This window comes from Bolinopsis microptera, chromosome 9 (assembly GCF_026151205.1).
Source record: "Bolinopsis microptera isolate Bmic1 chromosome 9, MBARI_Bmic_1.0, whole genome shotgun sequence".
NCBI classification, from domain to species: domain Eukaryota; kingdom Metazoa; phylum Ctenophora; class Tentaculata; order Lobata; family Bolinopsidae; genus Bolinopsis; species Bolinopsis microptera.
The window spans coordinates 2,336,187-2,349,634 of NC_087080.1; the positions used below are offsets into that span (position 1 = coordinate 2,336,187).

The 13,448-nt window shown below is 40.4% G+C and overlaps 2 protein-coding genes and 1 long non-coding RNA gene across 5 annotated transcripts in view; 1 reads left to right on the plus strand and 2 right to left on the minus strand.

Annotated features, from left to right (window-relative positions):
- Positions 1-13,448, plus strand: part of LOC134820767 (filamin-C-like) — a 77,797-nt gene that overhangs the window by 11,317 nt on the left and 53,032 nt on the right. For all 3 annotated transcript variants that reach the window (XM_063831355.1, XM_063831356.1, XM_063831354.1), the window contains exons 4-5: positions 1,547-1,620; positions 1,804-1,918. In XM_063831355.1, coding sequence (XP_063687425.1) covers positions 1,547-1,620; positions 1,804-1,918 — 189 coding nt within the window. The remainder of the gene's footprint in view (positions 1-1,546; positions 1,621-1,803; positions 1,919-13,448) is intronic.
- LOC134820807 (DNA translocase FtsK 1-like) lies at positions 4,607-5,403 on the minus strand. The gene is made up of 3 exons (XM_063831440.1): positions 5,285-5,403; positions 4,983-5,102; positions 4,607-4,858 (listed from the first exon to the last, which is right to left on the minus strand). Exons 1-3 carry the CDS (start codon positions 5,340-5,342, stop codon positions 4,800-4,802), a joined length of 237 nt encoding a protein of 78 aa, XP_063687510.1. The 5' UTR covers positions 5,343-5,403; the 3' UTR covers positions 4,607-4,799.
- LOC134820808 (uncharacterized) lies at positions 10,325-11,781 on the minus strand. Its single transcript, XR_010160926.1, has 4 exons — positions 11,695-11,781; positions 11,411-11,512; positions 11,194-11,259; positions 10,325-10,555 (listed from the first exon to the last, which is right to left on the minus strand). It is a non-coding gene; the product is annotated as an uncharacterized LOC134820808 (long non-coding RNA).

Here is a 13,448-nt window from a genome sequence, read left to right on the forward strand (position 1 = left end):
GGAGGGTGGAGGGTGGAGGGTGGAGGGTGGAGGGTGGAGGGTGGAGGGTGGAGGGTGGAGGGTGGAGGGTGGAGGGTGGAGGGTGGAGGGTGGAGGGTGGAGGGTGGAGGGTGGAGGGTGGAGGGTGGAGGGTGGAGGGTGGAGGGTGGAGGGTGGAGGGTGGAGGGTGGAGGGTGGAGGGTGGAGGGTGGAGGGTGGAGGGTGGAGGGTGGAGGGTGGAGGGTGGAGGGTGGAGGGTGGAGGGTGGAGGGTGGAGGGTGGAGGGTGGAGGGTGGAGGGTGGAGGGTGGAGAGATGAAATGTAGAATATGTGTCATCACGTGATAGTATGAATAGCCTATTTAGTGTTAATATCTGCTAGTTTCAGTAAAACCTCTTGTAAGCTAGTGGGATGGTTCTTGGAGCTATGTAGTCATGAAGGAACACAGTCTTCCGGTCTACAAGCCGCCGTATTCAAATATTTAGAAGTCTTGCTTGTCGACTGGGTCTTTTTCCTACCCGTCTAGATTTAAAATAGTCCTTTTCACGGCCACCACGCAATGTTTATCACCATTATGTTAACTAGCGTCACTCTGTTACTCTGTGTGTTACTCTGTGTGTTACTCTGTGTGTCACTCTGTGTGCCACTCTGTGTGTCGCATATAGAAACACTATTTGTAAAACAAAAAATGGGTCTTAGAGCAATACTACCAGGTTTTGTTAATTACTGGTACAAAGATGGTACACCACCAGCAAGTACCAAGTCTGGTTTCTATGTACACAAAATATTGACAGTTCATAGTATCATCGTAAAGAACGCATTAGTTTTTATACATAAGCTGAAAAACTTCCCAAGTTTAGTGCCTCCCTCTATAAAGAAAACAATACCTAACAGTGCACCAATATTTAACGTCGCCAATCCGGATTCAAGTCTTACAACTACATGGTCAGATGAATATGGTAAATACCCTTACAACAATTCAGTATTCTACAAAGGTCCACTACTAGCAATAAACAGATATAGTGTCGCAGCAACTTCCTTGCCAAGTCTATTCAACCTTAACATCTACAAAAGGTACACAAAAAACATGCTCATTGATCAACAAAACGAGGGCATTGCAGACGAATGGCCCAACTTTATGTTACACAATATAACGGGACTAAGGAAATCAGAGCGCAACATCAACCGCAATGCTAATAATATCTCTGTCTCATAAGCACGCCATCACAGAATCAATTTCACTGCATACCATCTCAGTTACACTGCCATCAATTCGCCAGCAATAACGGCATGACGCTATGCGACTGATAACAGTCGTTAAATTTAAAAAATTTTGGAATAGCTAGCTAGCCGTAGAGCCTATGCGCCTTTCCACTCTTCACTCTGTGTGTCAATCTGTGTTGGAGGATTCTTTTAACAGCTAGAAAAGGAGACTTTGTAGAGATCAAAGAATGACACTATTTAATAAATCAGTCAGTAGCGATCGATATAAAGACCTCCCCTCTCCTTACTTTATGGATACTGCAATCAAGTTGGTAATGGATGTGTAAAATGTTTGTTTTTTCAGGCAACGAGGATATTTACGAGGGCAATATGAAGCTCATATTGGGTCTCATTTGGACTCTTATTCTCCACTATCAGGTAACGCTCAATTCCTTTTCTATTTCTCATTTATTTCACACCCTATTGTTGATTTACTAGACATTAACTTAACTGCTATTCACAGTTACGGTCATCGTAGGGATGAAGCTGCAATGAGATTATTAGATGATGGTTAAATGTTTTCTACTAGAAGTGTCTTACATTAAATAATAAATTCTCCAGATCAGTATCTGTATGGATGTAAAAGACGACGATAAGGACGGGAAAGGAAGTGGAGTTTCAGCTAAGAAACAGCTACAGAATTGGGCAACTGACCTTATCACCAACCTGCCTGAAGGTACGATCCTGCAATTTAATTTGGACGGTGATTTAGGTGTTATTAATGTATGTTCGTGCAGTTAAAATCTTCAAAAAGAGGTGGTTTTGTAGATGGTGTTACTGATAATTTCGTATATTACGTGTAACGCGCGAAAATATATCAGAATATCAAGTACTCAATCGTTATTGCAAATGCCACGCCCGCGCGATGCGCGCGGCATGCTAGGTTTTTTGACCGATGGGAAATATGGAGTTGGTGACGTTGAACTCCATATATCTACGCTGAAGTCTGTACGTTTCGTCAGATGTTACCCGACAGATCATATTGTCGGGCCGGTGCAGGCGAAAGAGTCAGAAACACTTGGTCAAGAAATTGATAATAATCACTGGTCGTTCTGGGACTCAAAATGTCTCTCAATAGATACAGATAAGAAATGAAAAATCACGATTATTCTCTGAAACTTATAACATCTCATCGCTGGTAAGTGGTAACCTACCGACCCACTAGTCACTAGTGACGTAACCAAGAGCCCCGCTGTGGGGGGGGGGGGGCGCCAAATCGTCGTTTGAATGTGTGGTTGGGACAATTTTGAAAAACTTAGCTAAGGTACTAGCAAAACTGCGTGTTTTGCTTTAGAAACAAACTTTTTGGGAGGGGCCCTCTCAGCAGTCTGCATTGCAATCAAACAAGGATAGTTACTTTATTGAATACACAATAGTACTAGTAGTAATCTTGAAATAATTCAAGTTAAAAATCCGATTATTTACAGATATGTAGCTGAAAAGTGTTATATATGCTAGGATAAAATTATATCGAATTTGTAGGATTCAATTTTATTTTGTGGTCCTCAAGGATAATGCACTGGCCAGTATTTGAGTGGAAATCTGGGCTCTTATAATAGTAGCTTGTATATTGTTCGTTAACAAATAGAATTGAATGGATTGCTCTTGCTGTGTCAGTAAATTTGGTAGGGTCTAGAGTTTTGTTGGAGAGCAAACAATAAAACCAAGATGGTTTTGTATTGGATTGTACATCAGGAGTACAGGATGATGAATTAAAGGTGTACTTTTAATACTTGTAATATAATAGTCATAAAATGAACATTTTGGAGGTATCATCATCCGTTACGATGGGTAACTCATTCGATTGTTAATGCAAGACAGTAAGTCGTTCTGCTGGGTATGCTTGCAGGCTAGATACCCAATACTCTAAATCAAACAGCCTCAACTCTGGTTCCAGGTTTTTAGATCTGGTCACCTTCATGTCGCACCACTTAACAGCTCTACCACTTTGCGATATATATATATGGGATATAATATATATCCATACTATTATATGACCATATTTGGGCATATATATGGGATATAATATACATACATACTATATGACCATATTTGGGCATATATATGGGATATAATATACATACATACTATATGACCATATTTGGGCATATATATGGGATATAATATATATATGAGTTTAAGTGTTTACACTGTAGGAATAGCTGAAGCCCTTCAAGTATTAAAAGTACACTTCGTAATATGTGAACGATCCTGTCCATACTCTATATAATAATAATAGTATGGATATAATTAAAGAATAATTTAACATCCATTGGACATGTACTATGGTTACATGTATTACCAAGGTAATGTATTACCAAGGTAACGTATTACCAAGGTAATGTATTACCAAGGTAACGTATCACCAAGGTAACGTATCACCAAGGTAACGTATCACCAAGGTAACGTATCACCAAGGTAACGTATCCCCAAGGTAACGTATCACCAAGGTAACGTATCACCAAGGTAACGTATCACCAAGGTAACGTATCACCAAGGTAACGTATCACCAAGGTAACGTATCACCAAGGTAACGTATCACCAAGGTAACGTATCACCAAGGTAACGTATCACCAAGGTAACGTATCACCAAGGTAACGTATCACCAAGGTAACGTATCACCAAGGTAACGTATCACCAAGGTAACGTATTACCAAGGTAACGTATTACCAAGGTAACGTATTACCAAGGTAACGTATTACCAAGGTAACTTATTACCAATGTAGTTTTGTGACACTCTTGAGGAGTATAATAACATGAGATATCAGATCTGATAACTTTTAAGTTAATAAGACTATTCTAGACATGATCAATGTTATGATGTATTAGTTAGACCGTGCGCTCACTGTGCTTAGACCTAGAAACAAGACTTCTTGTTTGTATCAGGCTTCCCCCCCCCCCCCCCCCCCCCCCCCCGGATCGTAAAACATGAAATTAGGTAGAAAACAGGATTCTATGGCCAACGATTATTGAAGAAAGTAATATTAATATCCCAGTTGTGTTTAGACATTCCCATTTTGTAATAGAGTAATAGGCTAGGGGAAATTTCCGAATAAGTCTACATAAAACTCCAAAAGGTTAAATTGTAAAACAGGTCCTCATTTGGTATGGTTATTTCGACCAAACAAAAGATGAGCCACATGAGCTTATTTTTAGGGAATAATCAGACTTAATTTTTCTTGGCAATCATCGAAGCGTCGTTTTACTTTGCCATGTTTGATGTTTCTACAGATTATTTCAGAAAGCTTCTAAGATTGTAATCTTATGTTTGGCTTGTTGATTCTCTCAGGAGGCAGGAACTGCATCGAAATTGTAAAAATTGCAGCGAACTCAAATGTTCCATGTAGAAAATAAAAGACACAAATCTGGGGTTTTTATATCAGAATAACAATAATTACATAAAAATATAAAAATGAAATTTCACCTACAAACAACAAAGTCGACAATCTAAAAATTTAAGCTGGGTGACGTCACTACAACATAAAGTCCCGAGTCCATTGTTTCCAGATCTCTATAAAAAGCTGGAAACGGTGCCGGGCTGGAGATCTTGTCCTGATTTAGACAAGTCGGGCAACTACTGGTACCAGAGCAAGGAGAGCCAGCTGGATTGAGGAGGCTGAAAAGTAAAGTGTTACTCAGAGCTGATCATATACCTAAGAACCACAAAAGGTCTGCTGTACGGTTACTTTTGATACTTAAATTATTATTGTAAAATAAACCAAGATCATTCCTTAACTTACCGCCGGCATCAGCGTCATCTGCTTCTGCTTCTACTTCGACTTCAGCTTCTACTTCGGGTTCAGCTTCTGCTTCGGGTTCAGCTTCTGCTTCGGGTTCAGCTACTACTTCGGTTTCAGCTTCTGAAAATATTACACTCATTTAAACTACTCAACTTTTATATGCAGTCGTTGAGTCGTCGTTAAACTCATATGCATAACATTACCTATATATTGTTTCATCAACGAAATTTATATATTTTTAAGTTAGAAATTAATGACAACTATGAAAATAAATCTGTGGCAAAAGAAATGTTGATCATTACCTTGGCAGTTAACGAACATGACCATGGCGAAAAGGGTGATAGCAATGAACAGCTTCATCTTTGGAGTACTTGGGAGTTTGGAGCGAGGCTAGAGTAGGATATCAATTTTGAAACAGAAATAAAATAAAAAATTAAAATTTCATATATTGTATTATTTCTCCGACAAAATCTTAAAATATCAAACTTAAAACGTAAATATAGATAACAATATAAAAGCGCGACATTATAAATATCATACGAGTTTAATAAGCTGATAAAAGCAAAATAAACGACAAACGCACAAGAACATGTTTACTATGTCGCAAGTATCTATATTGAGTTAAGTTACTGATGACGGGCCAATCCGAATAAAAGATGGAAACCAAGAACTGATTTGCTCAACCGAGGAGTAGAGCCCATTCTGTGCTTATGAAAGTGAAAGCGATTTGCGTGAGGCCACCTATTTTCATAACACCTCACAGAGTAGTAGGGGAACACTTTCTCTTTACCCTGTCAGCGAGCTGATGATAGGTAGTACTTAGGTGTCCGGACAGCGACCTGAGAAAGAGAGACTTCACGTGATTTTATCTGTTGTAACGTGACTGTTTTTATGGACAGAACAGTTTGCACGTGGCCCTGCAGGCTGCACGTGATCTGGACACGTGGGCAGACGCGCGCAATATCTAATGTCATTTATAGTCGAGCGTTGAAAACTAGTTTCTCTTTCATAAATCATATCACTGTCATCGCTCTCAGATTCTACATATTTTATTACACGCGTCTTTTAATAAACCTTCTGACCTAAATAAATGCGAAGTGGAGGCTGATACTGCAGTTTTTCACTTTTTTCATGGAAATGTCGTGAGTGGTCAAAGTTTTCTTAAATATCAAATATCAAATACTCATTTAAGTTATGAAAAATAATTCTTCTTCTTGGCAAATGCCTGGTATCGCTTGAATGACACCTTGAAACCGTGCTGTATGCGCTCTATTAGCCATTAGGTCACTTAATGTTACCATTTGGGTCCAGATTATACCACTTTATAATTATTAGCTATATATATATACCGTGTTGCCAGACTCGTTTAGAGCTGCAATAACATGCATTTTGATCGAGGATCGCCCAAATAAAAGTAAAATAAATAAATAAAACCTGAGATTATTATTGTTTTAAATTTAATTAAGCTTAACCCAATGTTTCCTCTTTTCTCGAGGCTACAGATGACAAACCAAAATACTGAACGCCACAAATCTTGAGCACATGTGCTCAAAATTTATTATGCTACATTTTTGACTTCACAATAGTGACCAAACGAATCACTAACAATTAGATAATTAGGCTAATAAGTAACGGTAATTGGAAAATATTATCTTTCTTCTTGTCTTGATTGGGCCGTTTAAACGTTATGTAGGCTTTTTTCACTGGGAACAAAATAGTTGCGGGCAACGATTTCCCAGAGACTTGTGAAAAGCCCGTGATAATCAGATGTTCACGAACAGAGCTAGACGCTGTGTGCTAACTGCGGTCGCAAACGGCCCAATCGTCCGGGTCGCAAATTACCCATTACGTTTTTTCAACTATTACTCTTGAACCAAAGGCGTTAGGATAAAATATAAACTGCAGCATAAGTTATAAAGAGCGGGAGAGCGAGCGAGAGCGGGAGCAAGAGGGGGAGAGAGAGGGGAAGAGAGGGGGAGAGAGGGGGAAAGAGAGGGGGAGAAAGGGGGGAAGGAGAGAGGGAGGGAGAGGGAGGGAGGGGGAGGGGGAGAGAGAGGGGAGAGACGGGGGGAGAGAGAGGGGGAGAGAGAGGGGGGAGAGAGAGGGGAGGGAGGGGGAGGCCGGAGGAAGGGAGAGAGAGGGAGAGAGAGGGAGAGAGAAGATTCTAACCGTTGGTCGAATCACCTGTAAAATCTCATCTTGAGATGTTGCAGCTCAATAATTTCATCAATCATCATACTGAATCCAAAATTCCTGAAGGATGTAATAACAGAAGATTGAAGTCTAAGTTCTCTCTCTTTCAATTTCTGTTTCGATGATACATTATTTCACAAAATTAAGGAAAAGGGTGCTACTCAGGACGAGATTTCACTAAAATACTCGTGTATCACCATGTGATAGTGAAGATGACATTACACTATGCTGCACCCACAACCTAGCACCCTGCCTAGACGGGAGGGAGGGAGGGAGAGAGAGAGGGAGGGAGGGAGGGAGAGAGGGAGGGACAGTACCGTGTCACTACCTCAGCATATGTGACACGGTGCTGCATATTTGTTTTGTTAGTGAGAGTATATTTTGCAAAGTTTAAAACTTAGCCCATACACGACCAACTATGAGCCAATATGTCGCGATAATGTGAAAATTAAAGTGAAGTGATCCATAATACCGAGCAGACGAGAATTAACATGTAAACTGTCATGATCCTGTAAAGAAACCAACATGTATGGTAAGGTGAGGCCCGTGATTCTCTTTCACTTTCACTTTAGTGTCGATGCTGTCATCGCAGAGTCCTCAGCAGTGTGTAACATGACTCCAATATAATATGTAGTTAGGGTGTGACATCACCCCTGCCACCTATGTTTTATTTATGTGGTATTGCTGATTGTTTGAAGTAAATTATATCAAAGAAAGGCGGATTTTTTAGGGGAGGAGGAAGGGGCGACATCACTATTCAGCACTATTCATTACTATTCATCACTATTCATTACTATTCATCACTATTCATCACTATTCACCACTATTCATCACTATTCATCATTATTCATCACTATTCATTACTATTCATCACTATTCATCAATATTCACCACTATTCATCACTATTCATCACTATTCATCATTATTCACCACTATTCATCACTATTCATCACTATTCATCACTATTCATCACTATTCATCACTATTCATCACTATTCATCACTATTCACCACTATTCATCATTATTCACCACTATTCATCACTATTCATCACTATTCATCACTATTCATCACTATTCATCACTATTCATCACTATTCATTACTACTCATCACTATTCACCACTATTCATCACTATTCATCACTATTCATCACTATTCATCACTATTCATTACTATTCATCACTATTCACCACTATTCACCACTATTCATCACTATTCATCATTATTTACCACTATTCATCACTATTCATCACTATTCATCACTATTCACCACTATTTATCACTATTCATCACTATTCATCACTATTCACCACTATTCATCATTATTCATCACTATTCGCCACTAATACTATTCACCACTATTCATCACTATTCATCACTATTGATCACTAATTATCACTATTCATCACTAATCACTATTCAGTATTCATTCGAGTAAATTCGGGGTTTCACCCGTAATTCATCAACATAATAATGGTATGTATAGAGATGATTTACCTTTCTCGCTATTTATCTACCTTTCTCGCTATTTATTTTTATATTTAAGATTTATCACCATTCTTATTAAAACTTCGGCTTATTAGAGGAAGGAAAGAAATAGTCTTATAAAACGTCAAATAATGAAGGTCCGGTACTAGTACACGAAGTACACGTACTGTGTAACTGTACGTTTGCGTGTATTTAACAGGTGTAACGGTACGCGTACAAAGTTCGGTTCTGTTTACATACTCAGCATAATGACTGTGGATACTGAACACGCACTTATACGGATATTTGTGTACTTTTAATTACGAGTTCTTCGATTAAAACTTGTTGCAATTTTTAAAACATCATATAAAACATCTTCACAAGTTCTGCCATAGATGACGTCTTTGGCAGGATGAGGAGGGTAGCAGGGAGCAGGGAGCAGGGAGCAGGGAGCAGGGAGCAGGGAGCAGGTAGCAGGGAGCAGGGGGCAGGGAGCAGGGAGCAGGGAGCAGGGAGCAGGGAGCAGGGAGCAGGGAGCAGGGAGCAGGGAGCAGGGAGCAGGGAGCAGGGAGCAGGGAGCAGGGAGCAGGGAGCAGGGAGCAGGGAGCAGGGAGCAGGGAGCAGGGAGCAGGGAGCAGGGAGCAGGGAGCAGGGAGCAGGGAGCAGGGAGCAGGGAGCAGGGAGCAGGGAGCAGGGAGCAGGGAGCAGGGAGCAGGGAGCAGGGAGCAGGGAGCAGGGAGCAGGGAGCAGGGAGCAGGGAGCAGGGAGCAGGGAGCAGGGAGCAGGGAGCAGGGAGCAGGGAGCAGGGAGCAGGGAGCAGGGAGCAGGGAGCAGGGAGCAGGGAGCAGGGAGCAGGGAGCAGGGAGCAGGGAGCAGGGAGCAGGGAGCAGGGAGCAGGGAGCAGGGAGCAGGGAGCAGGGAGCAGGGAGCAGGGAGCAGGGAGCAGGGAGCAGGGAGCAGGGAGCAGGGAGCAGGGAGCAGGGAGCAGGGAGCAGGGAGCAGGGAGCAGGGAGCAGGGAGCAGGGAGCAGGGAGCAGGGAGCAGGGAGCAGGGAGCAGGGAGCAGGGAGCAGGGAGCAGGGAGCAGGGAGCAGGGAGCAGGGAGCAGGGAGCAGGGAGCAGGGAGCAGGGAGCAGGGAGCAGGGAGCAGGGAGCAGGGAGCAGGGAGCAGGGAGCAGGGAGCAGGGAGCAGGGAGCAGGGAGCAGGGAGCAGGGAGCAGGGAGCAGGGAGCAGGGAGCAGGGAGCAGGGAGCAGGGAGCAGGGAGCAGGGAGCAGGGAGCAGGGAGCAGGGTTAAAGTCAAGCTGACTTCAGGGTATGACTTCAGAGGGGTATTACTACTAGTCCGACCTACGCCTGATAACCCTCCAAATATCCTTGTCCGCAGTCCTTCCTCAGAGTTTGCTCTAACTTCCTTCATTAACAGATAGTTTGTATCGGTCGGTCTGTGCTGTACAATGCACAGGTTCCTATAAGATTACATCACAAAATCTTCAAGGAGAGCGGGTGAAGCAGAGCTAATGATATGGATTTGTTTTTCTAGACGTTATTTGACGATATTAATGAACTCTATGTTGTTGGAATTATGGTTTTACCGAATTTTTACCATAATATCGAATATCATTTTAGGTCCACATTTAGTTTTAATTTTAAGTAAATGACTTGACACAGTAAGAACAACAATTAAGAAAAGATAATCATAAAAGTCAAATAGTAAAAAGAAAGCAAAATGACAAAATCACCACGGCCATGGTTTAAATTTGAACACTGAAATCACCTAAATTTACCCGAACGTATAATTTAAGTGACCGAAAGTTTTTGAATTCGTGTCTGATTAGCATGAAATCCTCCGCTTCGTCCGTATAAGGAAGTAGTTGCTCAATCTCTGCGAATTGCAGCGGGGGACCGCTGCCTCTGAAAATAAAACATGGTTTACAATTTATACCTTGATAAAGGTGCTTAGAAAATAAATGCATTTATTGAATTATCTGACTTATCGTTTTATATTAACCTTAGAATATAAGTAAATATTGGTTTATCTGACTACCTTACTCGGGAATATTATGACTGGGATAAAGTGGTGGGTTTTGGAAAATTCCGCCATATTTTTCCCGGTCATTAATTTTCCCAGTCATAAATTAACCCGCTATAATGTTCCCGAGTAAGGTAAACTAATAGTAATACATTTTGATGCTTGGTGGGTTTTGGAAAATTCCGCCATATTTTTCCCGGTCATTAATTTTCCCAGTCATAAATTAACCCGCTATAATATTCCCGAGTAAGGTAATCGTTTTACGTCTTACATTAACCTTAAGTTGAACTAGACTAGCTAGAAAAGCTCAGAGTTATTATCTTAAAATCAAGCTTGACATGTTATATATCTAATATCATTATAACTATATTATGTTGTATGATTAATTATAGTCGACAATATATGTTATTGTCAAATCCATGTACATGAGAATTAATGAGGAATCTATAATTGATAAAAAGTAATGAGCCAGAAATGTAACTTATTAAAATAATAATTAGTCGGTATATTTCAAACTTACGACGTTCCTAGACAAGTCGGGCAACTACTGGTACCAGAGCAAGGAGAGCCAGCTGGATTGAGGAGGCTGAAAAGTAAAGTGTTACTCAGACTTCAGAGCTGATCATATACCTGAGAACCACAAAAGGTCTGCTGTACGGTTACTTTTGATACTTATTATATACTTTTGATACTTAAATTATTATTGTAAAATAAACCAAGATCATTCCTTAACTTACCGCCGGCATCAGCGTCATCTGCTTCTGCTTCTACTTCGACTTCAGCTTCTACTTCGGGTTCAGCTTCTGCTTCGGGTTCAGCTTCTGCTTCGGTTTCAGCTTCTGAAAATATTACACTCATTTAAACTACTCAACTTTTATATGCAGTCGTTGAGTCGTCGTTAAACTCATATGCATAACATTACCTATATATTGTTTCATCAATGAAATTTATATATTTTTAAGTTAGAAGTTAATGACAACTATGAAAATAAATCTGTGGCAAAAGAAATATTGATCATTACCTTGGCAGTTAACGAACATGACCATGGCGAAAAGGGTGATAGCAATGAACAGCTTCATCTTTGGAGTACTTTGGAGTTTGGAGCGAGGCTAGAGTAGGATATTAAATTAGAAACAGAAATTTGTTTAATTAATAAACACATTCATCTAAAGTTATTTGGAACTATACTAGATTGGGAAACTGAATTAGATGCAATTAAATTATAGTACATAAATAAGAGTTTTAACGGGGCACTGTGATTCATATTACTCCTTTTTGCCGAAAAGTGATGAATCACATAAGAAGATCAGCAGTTCGCTTGAAATAAAAAATGATTTCTCATTTGTGGACCGCCTTTTTATCATGCACGCATAGCGAAACCGATCTGAAGATTTCTTTGTCTTTACAGAAATGGTATAAACTATCTGATAAGATAATAGTTTATTGTTATCAAGACATGCTCGCCCGACCACCAAACACAATACACCATCGTGCATCCCGAATTAAACTGCTGGGAGACAACAAAGGCGCTGGTGAGAGATGGCAGTGCGGGTACCGGTGCTATTGTCCAATTACAAGCTTGAACTCAGGGCACGTGTGCCTTGCTTTTGTCAGGTCATTGGGATCTCTGAAGTGTCAGCCGCTCCATGCTCGTGCAAAACAAAAGTCGTTCATTAGCCCTGAGAACTGTGGGCTGAAAATAACAATGCAGGCAGCCTGACCGGAGAGTTGGGTTGGTGGCACGTGCCTGGATCCCACCTGCCGGGCCCACTTGCTGGCATCTTATTGGACACAACTATCTAGACTGTCTTACTTGATTCAGTGACGGGCGCCAATTTATTCGGAAATAAACGCTAGCAAATGTAATGCAGTATTCCGACTGTCTCTTTGTCTGAATAAATAGAAAGTAATATTTATACTAAATATTTTCCAATTTTATTGAACAGATATCAAAACAGAACATTAGCAAACCTCACTGACTGTAAACTATACCTTATTGAGCAGAAATTATGTGGAAATAATGTGGAAATTATGCGGAAATTATGTGGAAATTATGTGGACATAAATCTGGGCAGACATAAATACATTAATGTATTTGCATAATTCATAACATATGAACTCAAACGTTGCTCTTCGAAAGAGCGCGAACTTTCCTGCACGTACATGGTACCCGGATATTCTAACGGACTTTAAATGAACGAATATCACGTTAGTCGTATTGTTTCGTTCAACAGACCAGCTGGAAATATCTCGCTTTCAACATGTGTCATGTGATATGTGGCTAATAAAAATTACCCAATCATTCAAATTGGAAATTCTAGATACCAAACTTTAAATCACTGTACAGACTTGATTGTTTGGGCAATTCATCATTTCAATAAAGCCAATGAAGCAATGATACTTCGTCACACTCTTCGCAGCCTTTTATACTATAGGTTCGTCTGTCTTTAAGCAGTCGTCACCAGTAATCCAGCGGCCATGTTGAATGCCATTTACTCAAATTATTTGTTATATAGTAGTGTTGAAAGTATTAAAACAGACCTGAGTTAATGAAGAAGTTTTTGTGGTACAGATAGGACCTTAATTCCCTTAATTAATTAATTAACTTAATTAATTAAGTTCTAGCCTACTCAATACTCATTGATATTAAACAAAGTTAAACCCAAACTTGGACGACCTACGCAGTGCCTGACTCAGTAGAAATGTTGGAATTCAGGCTTTGTTAAACAAGTATTCCCAGGATCTGTTGTTGTTGACAGATGTGTGGACACCTGT